Source organism: Lepisosteus oculatus, chromosome 1 (assembly GCF_040954835.1).
Source record: "Lepisosteus oculatus isolate fLepOcu1 chromosome 1, fLepOcu1.hap2, whole genome shotgun sequence".
NCBI classification, from domain to species: Eukaryota; Metazoa; Chordata; class Actinopteri; order Semionotiformes; family Lepisosteidae; genus Lepisosteus; species Lepisosteus oculatus.
Genome location: NC_090696.1, coordinates 78,109,685 through 78,127,622, shown reverse-complemented (window position 1 = coordinate 78,127,622; position 17,938 = coordinate 78,109,685). Strand labels below are relative to the sequence as shown.

Below are 17,938 nucleotides of genomic sequence, written 5' to 3'. Positions count from 1 at the left end.
GTACTAGCTAATAAATCGCACGCAGCTTTGTATTCCCAACAAGCACCTCCCAGATGAGGTCTTGCAGGCTGAGTTTACTGAGTTTCTTATAAACCAAATTCAAAAGCAAACTAAAAAAAGCATTTCCATGGAAGCCCTCTTGGGAAACAATAGCCCACTCTTCTTAAGAAACCACAACCGAAGACCCATTAATCGTTTAATAAAACATTGTAGCCTCTTTACGAAGCTGGCAGACAGTTGTACAGCACCATCTATTTTAAGCATCATTAAAAACAATGAGACTTCCTCGGAACGCTGTCTCCACACAGATCCCACAGAGATCCCACAGAACTCCAAATGTCACCAACTGGCTTGATTATGGGAGATAGTGCTTCCACTGTAAACACTCTGTTTACCAGAAAAACGTTGTTACATTTTAGAAGTCTTTTTTTTGGCAAGCTTTCACAGAGCTGAAGAAACAATTGGTCAGAACTGGAAGTGCTCTGTTACAGTTGTAACGCAACGGGGGTTCAGGCGGGCACCCTTGCCGCATTAGGTCGGCCCCCCACCGTCGGGGGGCTCGAACCCGGGACTCCCGCGTCGCTCAGCAGGGACCCAGCTCGGTGAGCCGAAGAGAGATCTCTCCCCAGCCCAGGGGCTGTGGTCCTGCTGTCACAGGGAAGGGCGGTGACGTCACCTGCTCTGGTAAGCCGGCTCTTACACAGTACCTGTCGGCCGTAAGCGTTACACAGTGTTACACGTTCGCATACCCATAGATGACAACACGTGCTTCTTGCTGATGCTCTACCCTGGCTGTGACCGCAGCTCCATGGGTACTTCTAGAGGAAAGGTCTGTGTCCCCTGCTGTTGCCACACGCTAGCGTTCTACCAGAAGGACGTACGCCCCCTGACACCCTGGTTCACAGATGCTCCTCCCTAACGTCCAACAGGAATCACACCGTGCTGTGCTTCTCAGCCTGTACAGCTTCTCTAAATGTTGTTGGAACAGGTCATTTGTTTTGGTCAAAGGTTCGTACTGTTAACAGGTGCAATCACTTGGTGAAGGAGGTGTAGACTTCCACAGAATAACAGACCTCAGTAACAGACATGACTTGTCCTGTTTCCTTCGAGTGCTACACCTTTGCGAGCCTGCTGTGAGGGGATACCTACAATATCTGTTATTCGGGGCAAGCAGTCCGAGCCATGTGCCATTAACACAACAGGAAGAAAAAAACACTATACAGACTACTCCCAGCTTCAGTGCGCTCTATTTCATAGCCAAGGAAAGAGCACTGAACAGCGTGCGGAGACAAGGCCGAGCGATACTCTTAAGTTTGTCCTGAGAAAAATATAAGGACACTATTCAGTGAAGCGGTGCAACAGTGCAGCTCTGCTCAGGAACAGCAGAGCGTGTTTAACGCGGTGTGTGGAGTGGGATCAGTCCTGACAGCTGCCTTCTCTTTAAACTGCTCCAGCCTCTGTCGCCTCGCCCCCCTCCCCAGGCTCCTGGCTGCGGCGCTGGCCGGCTGATTGGCCGCAGCCCGGCTCCGGGATCCCCGCACGGCCATCCGATTAGCCCAGCCGGTCTGTCTCTCAGCCGGCCCCGCCGCCGCCGCCGCGCTCCGAGCCGGTTCGGTACCTACCCACCTCGGCGAGCGGGAGGGGGCGTGTGGCTACTTCTCCCTGCGACTCGCCGGTCCCGGCAACCCGACGCAGGCCGTCCTGTTCGCGTCCGCCGTCCGAGCGCAGCGAGGGGGCATCACCTGGCGGAGACATGCACCGAGGCGGGCGCTAGGGCGCCCCGCTGCCCTCTCGTCCCCTGCCCGGGCGGCGTGCACGCATCCGCCGGCGCAGGTCCGAGCCCGGTGGCCGGGGGGCGGTGTGTATATTGCGCCGGGGCAAGGCGGCGTAGCTCCCTGGCTCCTGGAGCTGCCGGCGGAAGACCTTTTCGGCATCGTCCAGCCTCCGTAAATCATGTTTATTTTATAAAGATGGCGCTGAGGGGGGACCCTGTAAACTAAATGACTGTCAGAAATATCGCCTCCATTTGTAATATGGTAAGTAAAGCGCTCATGCACAGGATGGCCCTCGGTGTGCGATGGTGACAGGCGGGCAGCGATCGGGGGGTACGGGGGGCTCTCTCGCCGCCGGTGCTCCCGGTGCGAGTTGCCTTAGGTCCAGCGCTGGCCGGGGCTCAGACCGGGCGCCTGGCAGGGATGCGCAGCTCTAACCGAGGGCACAAGGGCACGGCTGCCGGCCGGGGCGTCACTCAGTGGCGGGCGGGTGGATGGTTTTACTGCGGTTTCCTGCGACTTTTGCAATCGTGCGGGCTGAGATTTACCTTTTCTTTTGCCGTTGACTGTGTATATACAGTCTGTTTTCTCCCCCCGAGGATAATGCGCATCCTTCGCGTACATATTTTGAAACTTCTCCGTAGATCTGGCCGGGCAAAGAAAAACTAGGCTAATCCGCGATTAAATGGTCCCTGTTGTTCCCGACAGTTCTGAAAGACTTACACCGAGGTCAACTTTTGATAGCGTGTGGTGTGGAGCCCAGGCACCGCGCTCATTTTCCCCTCTGTCCTGAAAGTGTGTAAAATACATGATTCACAGTGCCTGTCACTGATTCCCCAAGACGAGTCTTGGGAAAACATCTGCTAATTGGAAACTCATTTTAACTGCCTCTCCTGAGACGTAAAATATTTATGATGATAACAAGCACGCTAGCTTGCAGGTTTAGTAAGTTGTGGCGAATTATGAGATAAAGTTTTTCTCGTTGTGTTCTTTTTTTCATAAAGAGCATTAAAGAAAAACCGGGACAGTTCCAATTACTTTTTTCAGCAACCTTAGACATTATTGAACATGTTCTTGCAGTGTGATGTTTAGTTCCAGTATGGAAATAATGACAGGTTCTATATGTTGAATTTGAAGGAGAAAATTATCGATACATTGCACTATAACCCCAGAACCTTCTGTCCTGATCTCAGCACAGCTCAGAAGCTCAGCAAGGCCGGGCCAGGTCTGCAGGGGGGCCACTCTGGGAAACCAGTTTGCTGTTGTAAATGGTGTTGATGGACCAGTAGGAGGCACTCTTCCCTCTGGTTACAAATTCCAAAACCATTGCAACAATGAGGTGACCAGCACACTGTTCAGCAGGAGGTGCTGTACTTCAGATTAGTTGTTAAACTGAGGTCCCTACGTCTTGGTCTCCTGTAAATCTCCTTTGTTATTGCCTGAAGAGACTGTCAAAGGATATTTGGGTAGTACTGAGAAAACTAAATGAATCTGACTTTTGCTGCAGTGTTCCTCCGAGTGGCGGTATCTGTTTTCAGCTGCACCTGCAGCTCAGCGCTCTTGAATGCAGCTGTCAGGTCGCTGCGAGGCTTGAAGTTTGAAGTTAAGGAGCTGAGATCCGCCTGTCAGCTCGATCTGTGTTTTCTTACAGGGCACCAATGCCTCTGCTCTGGAAAAAGACATTGGTCTGGAGCAGTTTCCAATCAATGAACACTACTTCGGCTTGGTCAATGTAAGTAACATTTCAATACTTATTTAATTATGCATCTTCTCCATTCATATTGCTTCGTTCTCCAGTCGGAAACTGGCACCCTGTTGGAGGAGCAGGCATTGGTGTCGAAGGGTCTTAGTCATCAAATATGGTTCTCCTAGATGAAGAGTGTACTGAAGGGGTTGGAAAGTCATTTAACCTTTGAATTGAACTGCGCATTAAAAAAGTAAAAAACTACAATCAGCAGGCATTCGCCTGGCACTAATGGCCCCTGTAGTAAAGGCCTCTGGAATTGCAGGAACAGTTGAGGCCCCGGATAAGCGGCTCTCCTGCAGAGGGTTCTGGGAGTCTTGCACCCAGCAGGCTCTGCGCAGAGCTTCCCCAGGCCTCTGGCACACGTGTCTTTTTTAAACTAGACGAGCTTCTCCCGCGGAGCAGGAGACTCGTTCTCCCCCGGGGAAGGGCAGGCGTGTAATTGAGAAACCCCCTGTCTTCCTCCTTCTCGCCTGTAGTTCGGCAACACGTGCTACTGCAACTCGGTGCTGCAGGCGCTGTTCTTCTGCCGACCGTTCCGCGAGAACGTGCTGTCCTACAGAGCCCAGCAGAAGAAGAAGGAGAACCTGCTCACCTGCCTGGCCGACCTCTTCCACAGCATCGCCACCCAGAAGAAGAAAGTGGGCGTCATCCCCCCCAAGAAGTTCATCTCCCGGCTGCGCAAGGAAAACGGTGAGAGCCTCTGGGGGCGCTGCGTGGCGGCTTCGACGAGGGCCGGTGCGTTTTTACAGAGCCCTCCTGGGACACGCGTGACAACACTGAGATCACCACACGTTTAGGTTGCTTTCTCCTTTTCCCCCCAGAAGCAGTCTTGCGTTGTCCAGAAACGACACGTTGTCCGTGTTACAGCTCATCTGTGCAGATTTCTGAGCGGCCTGTTCACGGTCATACGTGTTGTCCTGGCACAGCGCTCGGATGAGCGCACGCCAGTGGGGTCACGCGCTCAGGCTGCTGGCTGTGGACGTCGTACAGTACAGTGCTCCAATCCCAGGCATCAGTGCTCAGTAAGACTGCATGTGGCCTACATCCAGCTTTGAACGGATTCTCCAGGAGAAGGATTCATTCTACAGTATCTGGGAAACGTCCTGGGAGCTCCACCAAAGAAAGGAGTACTGAAGAATAAATTAACTTGCTTTGATCTGACATAGTCTGACTTTCCTTAGAATTGTCTGTGCAGAACAACAGTAACAATTTCTGATTTGCCAGTTTCATAACTGCAGGGATTCGGGTGTTTATTTAGACAGATGAAGAACCTGCATATCAAGCGCCATTTCTTCATTTGAATAACCTTTTTGAGACCGCACACCAAAATGACTCACACCCGCGCCACAGCCAGCCCCCTCAGTGTGATGGATGTGGTTTGGTTGCTTTCTAAAGAGCTCACTCCAGTTCGCTCAGGTGATTCCCGGGAAAGGTGGTGTTCTCTCTCACGCCTGCGCCTCGCCCTCTGTCCTCCAGATCTCTTCGACAACTACATGCAGCAGGACGCCCACGAGTTCCTCAACTACCTGCTGAACACAGTGGCAGACATCGTGCAGCAGGATCGGCAGGACGGCGGGCCGAGGAGCGCGGGCGAGGCGGACGAGGGCCGGGCCGAGCCCACCTGGGTGCACGACATCTTCCAGGGGACGCTGACCAACGAGACGCGCTGCCTGAACTGCGAGACGGTGAGAGCAGCTTTGCTCCTGCGCGGAGCGGAGCACTCCTGGAAAGGCTCAGGGCTGCGCCTTCCTGTCAGCGTCTCGGGTTTGTCAGGGTTCGGCTGCAACGCTGCGTCTCAGTTCCTAAACGGGTTTGTGGGCGGGACGTCAAGTGTCGTGGGGACAAGACGGGGACCCCTGCAGGAGCAGTCAGTCCCTAGTGTGCTCAGCATGGACCTGAACACAGACATGCAGGCAAGGGGACTGCTTCTCCATCCATGATGCTAAATCATCAGCGTCCATCAAGAGTGACCTCTCAAGTGGTCTCTCCTGGACGAGATTGACCAGCTCACGGTCACTCGTGGTCTCTCTGTGTCAGCCAGCAGCTCAGATGCAGCCTAATCCAGGTGGACAGAGAAAGGTGTGACCCCGTAGCATTTTCTGTGAGAGTATCTCAGTCTCTCATAATGCATCTCCATATAATAGAGATCAGATGAGGAGTGTTGCCCAGTAACACATTGTGTAAATACTGCATTTCTGAAGTGCTTCAGTGAATGTGTGTGGATTAAGTAGTCATTTATATATATTTATATATAAGATTTTAATTAACCTTTTCTATTGAAGCTACATATTACATCTCCCCACAAAATGCCTAGCTTTTAAAAACATAACTTGCAATTTTTTTACATTGCTGTCATTCTTTGGCAAAGCTGGAATTTTCATCTGAATAAGAAGCAGAGGCTGCCGAAAAGAGAAACGCACATCAAAAGCTCCTTGCGAGCAATCGCACTCCTTGAGTTTGCAAAAAGTGAGAACTCCTTAGAATTACATGGTGCATTGCTCCTTTGAGTCCAAAAGGCAGACAAAAAGATTGTCACTTCTAATTGTCAAGAAGGAGCTCCTGTTTGGCATTTTTATGTAATATTTTAAAGTGGCTCTGGATGGTGGACCCGGAGCTCACAAAAGCTTTGTCTTTCTCCGCAGGTCAGCAGCAAAGATGAAGATTTCCTTGACCTTTCTGTTGATGTGGAGCAAAATACATCAATTACACACTGTCTGAGGTACAGCGGGGCGACATGTTCCGGGCCTTGGAGTTGGTTGACTTTACTTTTCTGAATATAACATTCAGGTGGAAAGTTTTCCCAAAGTTCTCTATGTGCAAAATCCTTGACACTTTTCTCTGGACACTTGCAGAAATCCTCCTTACAGCAGTTCCATCTTCAGGTCAATTCCCAGTGTGAATATGAGTATGGTTTGCTATCCAATTAGTGATTGCCAGTCCTGTGTTATTGAAGGTGTGTAGCAGAGCAGGAAGTGAAACAGAAACCAGATTGAACTCTGGGAGCTGTAGCTCTCCCACCTTCCTCAGGTACTCGAGAGCAGGAACTGGGAGCTGAGTGAAAAGCAACACAGGGCGATGAGTCCCAAGTTATTCTGTCTTTCCAGTTCAACATCTCTTTGATAAGTGGACGGCTGTAAAAGCGGGGAATTGTGGTGCTTCATTCAGATTTGTTTCGCAGAAATGCTTTGCGATATTCATGGCATTTCCGTGTTTCTAGGCAATTGAAAGACGCCTTTTAGGTTGTATGTCTGCCTGCTCACATCCCCAGGGTGAGCTTGGAATTTCAGTGGGAGGGTGTCAGGGTGGAGGAGCTGTATCTCCTCCCAGGAAGGTCCCTGTAGCCCCCTCTCAGGATAGAACAGCATCCCATCATTCTCCCACATCCTAAAGAGACACTTCTGCTGGGTAGTACTGACCCAGTAGCTCCGGTGGGGTCAGGACACTGAAGATTATTAAAGGCAGAACCCGTGCACCTTTGATAGGAACTGCCCGCCTGTCCTTGAAATAAAGGTCTCTTAAAGAATTCTGGGCTTTTTTTCAGGGATTTCAGCAACACGGAGACCCTGTGCAGCGAATACAAGTACTACTGTGAAACGTGCTGCAGTAAGCAGGAAGCACAGAAAAGGTCAGTGCAGCCCGGGCCTGTGCCGGAGGAGGAGTGCGGCTGGGAGGTGGCAGGAGAAGGCTCACATCTCCACTCCTCTACAGGCCCGGGGACAGACGCCATTAATACGCCGCCTTGCTTGTGATTGGAGCGTGTGAACGTTTATGGAGTGTGATGCTCGGGGTACCGGCAGAGGTGCTTGATTACTTGTTTCAAAGGCAGTTCGGTTTGTGAGTCCTGATTACTCCTGACTCCCGTTCTCAGTTTTCAGTGCACTTCCACAGTTGCCATAAGAAAAGAATGGAATCCTGTGAATTTATCCTGCGTGAACTGAGAAAGATGACTCCAGAGGTATCTCCTTAGAAGGTCTTGCAGTGGCCTGCTGGGTCTCTGACAGAGATGTGGACTCTGGCAGTGCACTGTCCTGACTGGGCTTGGCCTCAGTGTGTTAGTCCAGTCCTCTTAGTAAGTGTGGTCTCAATGTACTTGCTCCCACCTGAGTGGGTGTGGCCTCGGGGTGCTTGGTCAGCCCTCTGAGGGGGTGTGGCCTAGTTGTGGTTGCCCCCTCTTGGGGGTGTGGCCTCAGGGTGCTTGGTCAGCCCTCTGAGGAGTGTGGTTTGTGTTTTAATGACGCAGGATGAAGGTGAAGAAGCTGCCCATGATCCTGGCTCTGCACCTGAAAAGGTTCAAGTACATGGAGCAGCTGCACCGCTACACCAAGCTCTCCTACAGGGTGGTGTTTCCACTGGAGCTGCGGCTCTTCAACACCTCCAGCGACGCCGTCAACCTGGACCGCATGTACGACCTCGTCGCAGTCGTGGTGCACTGTGGCAGGTGAGGCTGGGCATCGTCTCTGCCGGACGCAAACACCGTGACATTTCAGGACAGCGGTGTGCGTGCACGGTCAGTGTCAAATATCTGTTCCCTATTTCACAGTAGCCATGTACAGCTGTAGGCGGCAGTTAAGAACGTGAGGAAATTACAAACGGAAGGAGCCCATTCTGGTCGTTTGGAGTTAATTGAATTCAGAATCTCAAGCCAGGGTATCTGCTTCAACAATGGGGCTGCGTAGCTTGTTCCAGACTCCCACAACCCGTAGTGTACAGAAGCACGTTCAGGACCTGGTTTTAAACTCATTCCTGTGGCTTTCCCTTGTGCCCCCTGGGTCACGTTTTGCTGTTCATTCTGCTCCAGCCTGCCAGGTCGGCTGAGTTTGTAGTAGTCTTGAGCTCCAGATGAAGACTGAGCTCATTATCTCTGAACCACAGCTCAGGGAGCACGATCACCAGGTTCCCTCTGGTCTCCCCTTCCTGCTCTTGGGTTCGGAAGTGACTCAGTGGAGTCAGCAGACTTCTGATAAGATTCACGTTCTGCAGAGCCTCCAAAAGGAAAACAGCAATTGTTTAGTGGCACTTTTTCCTGATATTTTTTGTGTAAATGAGTACTCTTTGCTGAAACTACTGAGCTTTCTCTGTGTCTGTGCTCAGTGTAGAGGTGTTTGACCTTCATTGTGTTTAGTCGTAGGTCTTCTGTGTCCACAGCCAACTGGATGAAAGGCTGTCCGTGGTCACCCCTGTCACTGCTGCCCATGTCTTCATTTCACCCTCCTCTCCTCTGTGTCCTCGTGTCCTGTCTCCTCTGTGTCCTGCCCACTGTTATTTTCCAGCAGAGTCACCTGCTCCGTTGTCCTTTTTATACCAATATAACCAGAATCATACTTCAGGGAAATTTTGATGAATGCCTATAAAGTAATTGCTCCTTAATTAGAGCAATTGACAAGAGTTATTGACAGAAGAAAAAAAATAATAATACAACTTTATTTTCTATAGCATCTCCATAGGTGGCGTCCCAAACAGTTTTACAGTAAGTTGTTACTTTAAAATAAAGTTGTTACAATGGCAAAAGCATTTCAGTTCCAGAGATCTAAGAACCTTGTAGGTTATACCTTATGGGGTGTTTATACATTTTTTCTTAAATTACAGTGCAAGGTTTGTAGACTTCGTTTCCTGCTGTTCCTAGTGTGCAGCCAAGTCCAACGCTCTTGTCAAGAATGTGTTTTGGCTCCGGGTGTCTGGGTTGAATGTTCTGCAAATCTGAGCTCTCATGAGTTCATCAGAGGGTTCGTTTCCCCATTAAAGCCTTTCCCAGGTCTGACATTCAGGTTACATACTGATGAAGAAAATCCTTATATGGGCACAAAGCACAATTACTGCCAGGATCTGCATATATTGAACTTGGCGATACAGCCCAGGGGTGTGATCCCCGTGCAGAAACATAAATGCAAAACAGTATTTAATTTCAGTTTGATGTTTTGGAGGAATTCACTAGATGGCACAGATAGTTGATATCCCATGCAACCTAAAACCAGCACTGCAGCACAAACGTCTGGTAATGAATGTAAATACTCCTTTATGCAACAGAAAACGAAAGCCCTTGGGAAAACGCCTGTTTCCCCCTTTACAAAATATCATTATAGTCTGAATATGTTTTGCTCTAACAGCCACTCAAGACAGATATGCAGTATTCATCTGTCAGAAGGGTAACAAAACCAACCCAAGTTATCAATAAGTCAATAATTCTATAAGATATAAAATTCTGTTACATGTAAGATTATGGAAAGCATTATTGGAGCTAAACTGGAGGATCACATATGTGAAAATAACATCCTAGGGACTCACCAACATGGATTCAGAATGGGTAGATCTTGCCTAATCAGCTTCTTAGAGTTCTTTGAACAAGCAGCAGCAGTAACGGACATCCAGAGAAGATGAGAGGTGTATTTAGATCTTTAGAAGGCTTTTGATAAAATTCCTTAAAAAAATCAAATTGCAGGTGGAAGGCATTCAGGGAAATGTGTGTAGTTGGACTGAGAACTGGTTGATAAATAGGTCACTAAGGTACAGAGTGGGGTAGCTGTGCAGATCGGGGTGATGTAATGAGTGGAGTACCACAGGGACCTGTATCGGGACCACTGCTCGCCCTACATTATATCAGTGATGTAGATTCTGGGGAAGCTAACTTTGAAAAGAGATGACTCATCTCTTGCATCTTCCAGACAATGTGGGTAAAAAAATTAAACATTACACCGTATAGTCAAAAGTGTTGAATTCAGATCAAACAATCTTATGTTAAAATTGGGTAATGTTTTTCAGGCCTCATTTAGAATATGTGTACAATTTTAGTCATCACATTACTGAAAAGATACTGCTGCTCAGGAATCAGACCAGAGAAGGGCAGCCGGACACAGTCTGGGGCTTGAGGGGGTGAAGGAGCTGAACCCTGCTAGTCTTGTACACAGAAGACTGAGGGGACAGGTGTTCAGGAGCATGAAAGGCATCCCTTTATCAGGGCAGCAGATGTCTTCAGAATGAAAAGAGAAACACAAACCAGGGGACACCAGTGGGAACTCTGTGGAATTCAGAACAGGAGGCAGCTCTTGACCCAGAGGGTTGTGGGAGTATCTGACGAGCTGCCCAGCCATGGGGCAGAAGCCATCGCATGTCCTTCAAGAAATGGCTGGATGAGATCCTCCGTCATTAGCTAATAGTAACCAGTCGAATGCTCACTAACGTGCAGTGTAAATAAGTCAATATAAGTTTTGCAAAGAAACTGTGATTTTGTTTTAAGCTGTGCTTGTCCTGCTGTTGGGATAGAGTCTGCTAAGGGTTACAGGGAGTTTAAAAGCTGTGCGTTACTCGTTATTTTGCAGCGGCCCTAACAGAGGACACTACATCACCATTGTGAAAAGTCATGGCTTCTGGCTTCTGTTCGACGACGACATTGTGGAGGTCAGTACAAGACGTCGTTGTGAAGCACAGTGACTGCACCAGGGGAAAATAAGGAAGTGTGGGCGGACTCCACTGTCCCGCCCACCTCCAAGCCAATCATTGCTTAACACGTCACAGGCAGCCCTGCCCCGTGCTCCACATGCCTGCAGGCGCCTGGACTTTGCTGACCAGCCGGGATTCTGCAGATTTGAGTGTGCTGCCCTGCAGGTGTTACACCCCCACCCTTGTACAGAGTGGCTCCAGTGACGTGAACACATGAAAACGCACAATGGCAGCAGATGTGCAGGGGGCTGTGTTTCAGAGATCGTGCTGGTCTTTACAGCAGACAAGGCTCCCCAGACTGCTGTCAGACACCCAGCTAACACTGTGAGCCCCTTTGTATACCAGGCATGCCTCTAGTTAACCTCATGTGAGAATATGGAATGACCAACCACCAACATCCATCCATCCATCCATTTTCACTCCACTTTTCCTGGTGATGGTCACGGTGCCACCACTAACAGTCTCATTAATTAACCAGTTATCACCCAGTGTGTCTATTTACAAATGACAGAGGACTTTATCGGCCTCTAGTGGCAGGCTGCTGCTATTACACTCCCTTCCAGGCCCTTTCTGCCAGATGTGATTATGTTGCAGTGGTCCAGGGTAGTTTTAACACTGCCATAAAATGTCAGTCCTAACAATCAATATCAGTCAGCAACGACCCCTCACGGTGTGTTTTTCTTTTTCTCATACACAGAAGATTGATGCCCAGGCCATTGAGGAGTTTTACGGTTTAACCTCTGACATTTCCAAAAACTCTGAGTCTGGATATATTTTGTTTTACCAATCGAGAGAATGACGCAGCGGAGCCGGAAGAGCTGACTGACCGTCTTCAGGGGAGGACTGTGTGTCGGGAGGGAGTTTGCAGTTGGGTTTTACACATAGGGGTCACTCTCCGCACCTCTGGGAACCCCGGGAACCCAGCGATCTCTTCAGTGAAGGTGCCCTGAGCGCGTGTCGCCTGCGCAGATACAAAATCAACCTGGTGTAGCAGAGCTAGTTAGGACACAGTGTCGTCATCGCCCTCCCTGCGCGTAGCAGGGACCTCAGCCGCCTGCGCTGGGGGAGGTCTCCTTTAGCTCACTCGGCTGGTTCCCTGTTGTGTTACGCCAGAGAGCCGGGGTCGCGCTCCAGGTGTTTGCTGGATGAGGAGCTTGTTGTGGAGCGGCGAGGGCACAAGCCCGCGCAGAACCGCGGCAGTCACACTGTCACCCCAAATGATGGGTAATGTAGGCCCGGTTCCACAGTGTAGGACTGGATGTACGTGCAAGACTGCCTTCTGTTTGATCCTGCACTTGAAAACAACTTATTTTCATTCATTTAGCTCTGTTGCTGTCATTGTTATTGATGGGGAGCTCAGATTTAAAGGGTGGGCTTCAGAGAGGTCGGGGTATGTCCATGTCTTTGTGGAAAGAGGCTGAGGGGGCCTGTCCTGTGTCTGAGAAACGAGGGACCATCCCAGCCCCGTATTTTTCCTGAGCGCCTGACAACAGAATGCAAAACTGGAAAACAGCAGTGCTTTCCAACAGTTCTGACTCGGCAAAGCTTGTTTCAGGTCAGAGTTAGGAGGTTTAAAAGACAAAATAACCTTGTGACGTGAAATAATCAGACCTCAGCCGTCCCTTTGTTAGGGACTGAGCTTCACTGCAAATACGCTGAAAGAGACCTTTGCACACAGTGGTGGAGGACTTGAGTTACAGTGCAGTAGCTGCAGATGTCCCGTTTCCAGACACGCATGGCCCAGAGAATCATGACAGACGTGTGCTGCTGGCTCAGAAAGCTCCAGATCCAATCTTAGAAGCACCAGGCAGCATTGTTGTAGTAGCAATTTATAATTAAGGCTTTCATTGAGAACATTAAACATTGATAATGCATCAGGAATCACAGAGCAAATACCAGGGAGAAGGTGTATCTACTGTACAAGCCGCAATTTTTTAAACCAACCCTCATATACACAATAAATGACTGGTTGTTTTAAAGCTTTACTTTTTGATCAAGTAGACAGTACACTGTGAGGAAGATGCACAAACCCCTGGGATCACAGCATGTTCTCTATAGAAAGCTAATAAGCGGGCAGCAGTACTAGTGTGCTGTATCATGTGGAGAAACAGAGAACATTTAGCGCTAATTAGGGAGCCGAGCAGCTGAGCCGCTGGAACACTGTTATTCTTCAGATTATTCAAATCTGCTTCTTCCAGGAACTGTTTTAGGGAAAAAAATGTATGACTGGTGGCTAGATGAGAGGAGACTCTAAATGCTAAAGTGGAAAAGAAAGCTTTACTCTCAGTGGAAGTATGTTATCTGTCTGAAGTCAGAACTCGGAAATAATCAGGTCGGTGTTTTGACGATAAACACTGAAAAGTGAAAGCCCTGCTTATAATGTACATGTGATAGAGACAAGTGAAAGAAGTGTGTAAAATCCACACGTCAGGTTTTTGAGCAGATTTTTCTGTTGTTGTTTTTGGATCCAATGGCCGTGTGCTGATCAGCTGGCGATGCCCGAGCCCAGGGCTCTGGACGAAGCGGATCAGGGGAGTTCTGGTTCCTGCTGTGGATGGAATCCCTGCGCCGGGTCACTGTGTCAGGACTCAGAGCAGGGGTGTTCGTCACCGGGAGGTAACGAGTGCTGGCACACCTCCCCCACCAGTAGTGTTTTGGGGAATATCAAGACAGAGCTGCTTATTTTTCCCCGTACGAGGCTGAGAAAGTCAGCTGTGTGGAGTCAGGCCGCAGTACCCCTCGTGGGCGTGAGACACACTGATGTCTCCCCCAGAGCTGCACCCTGGCTCCTGAGCTCCTGAGTTCGACCACACGCCCGTGAGTTTTCTACACTGTCCACTGACACTGGCGTTTCATTTCAGCAGCTGCCTTCTGTGTGTCAGACCACTTGCACCACGAATGTTAGTGTCTGCCAGGTCCGCTCCGTGGGCTGGAGGTGTAATGGACACACCTGAGTCACAGCGTCTCGGTACAGTCCAGTAAGGCAAGGCCAGGCATTGTCTCCACTGCTGTCGATTGTGCATCTCGCTCCGTCGCCTCCGGTCTCCCCCTGGAATCTCCATGACTGGCCCTTTGCTCCCAGTGAGGTGCCAGCAGCAGCGCACTGGTGCCTCACTGGAGGCAATGGAATTAGTAAAGGACAGAAGGAGCTCAAGTAGGCAGCTGTGTCAGCAGGCTTAGGCTGCAAAGGGACAAGTACAGGTTTATTCCTGCTGAGAAGAGAAGAGACACCTGGAGAAGGCTCCACTGCCGAAACGTTGTGTTTCTTTTCTTCTCTTTTCATCATGGAATAAACCTATTACTTGTTCCATAGTGAAGGACAGCCTTCATCCTGTCCAACATGTCCGTGATCATAGAGTATGAAGATGCAGGTTCAGGCACAGGTGCCATGAAAATCTAGCACTCCTCCCAGTTTCCTGGTACAGCATGTCTGCAGTCATGCAATCTACTTTTTTGGAAAGATTATGAAACCTAGAAGAGAACATAACTACTTATTTCATCCAGACCGCAAAATGTCTAAGAAGTGCGCATGGAATTTGAGATTGGGGGGGGTGTTATGTTCAACTCCAGGCCCTGAGATTGATTGCTGAGGCGCAGGACGTTTTTTATTCGGAGTTCGCTCCAAGAGTTTGACAAACTCTCCTTGTGTGGAGGTGCGGCAGGGAGACGCGTATCCCCCTGGCATCTTGAGCCGGAGCACAGCAGCCCATCCCTGTGCGCTCCGGAGCCAGCTGAATCTTAGTCCGCAATAACGGAAGGAGACCATGTGATTCATGTGGTACTGAAAAACGATTTTAACTGATTAATACTTATGTATAAAAAATGTTCATATTTTTAAAGGAAAATGGAAATGAACTGAAAATTGAACATGCAGCATTATTCCAACTTTTTATGTTTTTCACCATTTCAAGAGATGATCAGACCTAATGTTTCTCCGAAGTGGGGTTGTAGGACCCTGCTTCTGCGGTGCTTCTTAACTGAAAGCTTGTTTGTTCCAGCTTCACTCTGGAGACCAGAGTTACAAATCATAGTGATCGTGTATCTGATCGCTCTTTAAAAAGTTATCAACCTATGCACCTTAGACAAGAGTTGGTAAATGTTTTTGTTATAGTTATTGATTTAGGTACCATTGTCTGTTAAGTGAATTGTCGAAGAGCTGGGGAACACGGGGGAAAATCGGGGAGTCTATCAAGGCTGGGCGAGTCTGGTACTAGATCTCATTGCGAACTTGTCTGTCTTCAATCAACAAAACAATGGTGCTGACCGCATAATGTGTGTGAAAATAATGAGGCACTGATATAATCTGACCATAGGAAGACACTAACTGCTGCTGTGTTCTTTGGCAGCGTTGCAGTAAGGATATAGATACAGCTATGTGCAGTTAGAGGGGTATTTCCTCATTTTCTACAGGTCTTGGTCTTGAACAAGCTGCTGTCTATCTGTTCTGTTGGTCTTGTTGAGATAGTTGACAAAGCGTAAGGCTGCAAAGGTAGAGGTTTATTCCACGATGAAAAAAAAAAGAAACGTAACGTCTCAGCTGTGAAGCCTTCTACAGGTGTGAATCCTGAAAAAGCGACACAGCCAAAATGTCGTGTTTCTTTTCTCTTCCTTTCAGCATGGAATAAACCTCTACCTTTTTCTGTGTAGTTGAGATGGTCAGGTCATCAAGAGATTCTAAGGCTTTTTTTATTCTGGTGCCAGTAATGTAAACTCCTACAGGTGTGCCTCGATTTATACTCCACAGCAAACTTTTATTTATATTTTCTTAAATTCAGAAATATGCATTTTGGATTCTGTGCACTTTCTCCGTGCTGAACGCGTGGTCTCAGCTGAGTGAGTTACAGCCCTGTGCTGGGGCTCAGGGTAGGAATGAATTCACAGCTCTCGAAGCACAATGTCCAGAAAGGCTTCTTTGCTGTTGGCGAGAGGGATAAAGATTGTCGCTCGTGACTGTCTGCCGCCACTGAAAGTAGATATGATGCACTAGAATATTTAAGACATTAACGGCAAGAAAGCTTGGAAGAAGCAGAGAAGGAGACTCACCTGTCTGTGACACAGAACGGAGATTTCTTCCTTTAAGCCACATTCCTCGTTAGCCGTTAGGAGATCACTCCTGTGTCATGAATCGGTTTTCGCGGTCGACGGTGTGCCGTGGTGCTGGAGGCACGACCTGGCTCTGTGGTGGCCACCTGGCATCAGCGCCAGTGGTTTTCCGTCTGGGATGGTGATGGCTTTCATGGACATCGGCTCCCTCATCCGTAGACCCTGTGCTGAGTGACGAGGCTCTGCGCCTGAAACACGTGGGGCTCCCTGTCTCCGCGGCGCCCAGGGGACTGGCGTCTCCAGCGGTGAAGCCAGTCCGTCCGAGAGGCCGAGGTGCGGCACAGCACAGCAGCACAGCGGGGCGCGGGGCGCGGGGCTGTTTCGTACCTCATCCTAACTGCCGGCTGAAATGCATTTGGTGAGATGCTGCTGTGCAGAATTTTTCAAAGTAATCATGCCAATAAACCCATGAGCTGCAAGAAATGTAAAAACTGTCCTGTCGCTGGAACTTGGTCAAAGGCTCTTGCAGAATCCCCACCAAGAATTTACAGGTGTTTTAGAAGAGGGGGGTTTTATTCAACCCTTCTGCGTTTCCAGAGGAGCCGACAGGTTCTGTGGTGATAGAATCACAGAAGGGGCTTCTTTGTACTTTCAGTTCCCAGTTTCTAAAATTTTAGATACTAACTACTCAACACTTTAGAAAACTACCTGCTGTCTAGGGTCGCTATCCTGATGTCCTTGTTATAGCTGTGTCCTTGTACAATAGCACCTTCTGACATAACAGTACCAGGAATAACTGCTTCGTTTTTGGAACTGAAGCAGTGTACTTTTTCAAACTCAACAAATATTTTTTTAAAAATGTGCCAAAACCTAATAAGCCATGGAAATGTCCTGGTGAAGAATATCCTGAGGTCTCTGAAAATATTTTGCATGGCACTTAATGCAGAGTCTTCAAACCTGTATTATTGTTTTGGTAGGTTTTGTTATTTGATGTTAAACAAATTTCTTTACCCATTTGATATTCGGGGTTGAAGTCAGATGAAAACGGAATGATCAAATTGTTTATATCTGTTTTTTTTAAAGCAACATAGCTCTGCGACAATTGTTTTCTCAAAAATAAAATAATGTTTGGCATCTGTTAGTTCCTCTGCATTTAGCTCCGGAGATTTCCAGTTATAGATCCTAAGGGTGCCGGCGTTTGACTGTAGTTTAGAGCAGTGAATTGAAACCCAGATCCAGGTGAGGCAGAGTGTCTTTTGAAGTGAATTTCTCTGGTCTTGCACCACAGAGGGGCCGTCCAGCTCTCTGCTTGACAGAAACCCAGGTCTGGCCAACAAAGAGGGGCAGCACAGCCAGAGCTGCCCCTGCCCCTGCCCCTGCGCCTCTCAGGACCCTGAACAGGACACCTCCTGTGTGGAGTTTGCACGTTCTCTCTGGGCTTTTGTGGGATTTTCACCAGGAGGTCTAGTTTCCTCGCTCATTTCCAGGACTTCCCGGTGTGCTGCCAAGCGTGAGCTGGACGCAAGTCTCCCCTGGGTGCCCTGCTCGTGCCCCGTCAGACTGACGGCTGTGTGACAAGTTTCTCTTTTTTCATGTCCTCCTCCCTTCACAGCGCTTGTCTGAACCCCCCAGTCCCGCTGGGCTTTCGATTTCCTCGCTGGTGTTTGAACAGGGCAGCCATTGTGCGCTCACTGGCCAGAAACTCCTGCACGAACCTGTTAATAGTACCAGTAATCATGGCAGTGTGTGTTGTGGGGGGGTAATTTAACTCATTTTGTAAAACTGTGTAAACAGGAAGTGCACTTTACTAGACAAGTGATATGCTTTAATTGTATAAGACCTGTTGGTTCTTGAAACGTTTTTCTTCAATAAAGTCTTTATCGTTTGAGTCTGCTGCTATCACATTCATTTGGCTCCTTACCTGCAGTCTTCGAAATGTGTC

The 17,938-nt window shown here is 48.9% G+C and overlaps 1 protein-coding gene across 2 annotated transcripts; it reads left to right on the top strand.

Moving 5' to 3' along the window:
• Positions 1-1,341: 1,341 nt before the first annotated feature.
• Positions 1,342-17,890, top strand: usp46 (ubiquitin specific peptidase 46). 2 transcript variants are annotated; one of them, XM_006629993.3, is made up of 9 exons: positions 1,346-2,036; positions 3,424-3,504; positions 3,996-4,209; positions 4,996-5,204; positions 6,162-6,238; positions 7,061-7,144; positions 7,760-7,957; positions 10,833-10,911; positions 11,651-17,890. In XM_006629993.3, exons 1-9 carry the CDS (start codon positions 2,001-2,003, stop codon positions 11,750-11,752), a joined length of 1,080 nt encoding a protein of 359 aa, XP_006630056.1. In that variant the 5' UTR covers positions 1,346-2,000; the 3' UTR covers positions 11,753-17,890. The 2 variants fall into 2 exon arrangements, 1 of the variants encoding a protein (XP_006630056.1); XR_001478277.2 differs by lacking the exon at positions 11,651-17,890 and having other exon boundaries at positions 1,342-2,036; positions 7,760-8,026.
• Positions 17,891-17,938: the final 48 nt, after the last annotated feature.

What these genes read in the sequence shown, in the direction of transcription:
- usp46 (XM_006629993.3), top strand. Translation starts at nt 2,001, where the DNA reads ATGACTGTCAGAAATATCGCCTCCATTTGTAATATG. An exon ending in ACTACTTCGGCTTGGTCAAT is followed by an intron (nt 3,505 to 3,995) that starts GTAAGTAACATT and finishes TCTCGCCTGTAG; the next exon opens with TTCGGCAACACGTGCTACTG. An exon ending in TCAATTACACACTGTCTGAG is followed by an intron (nt 6,239 to 7,060) that starts GTACAGCGGGGC and finishes GCTTTTTTTCAG; the next exon opens with GGATTTCAGCAACACGGAGA.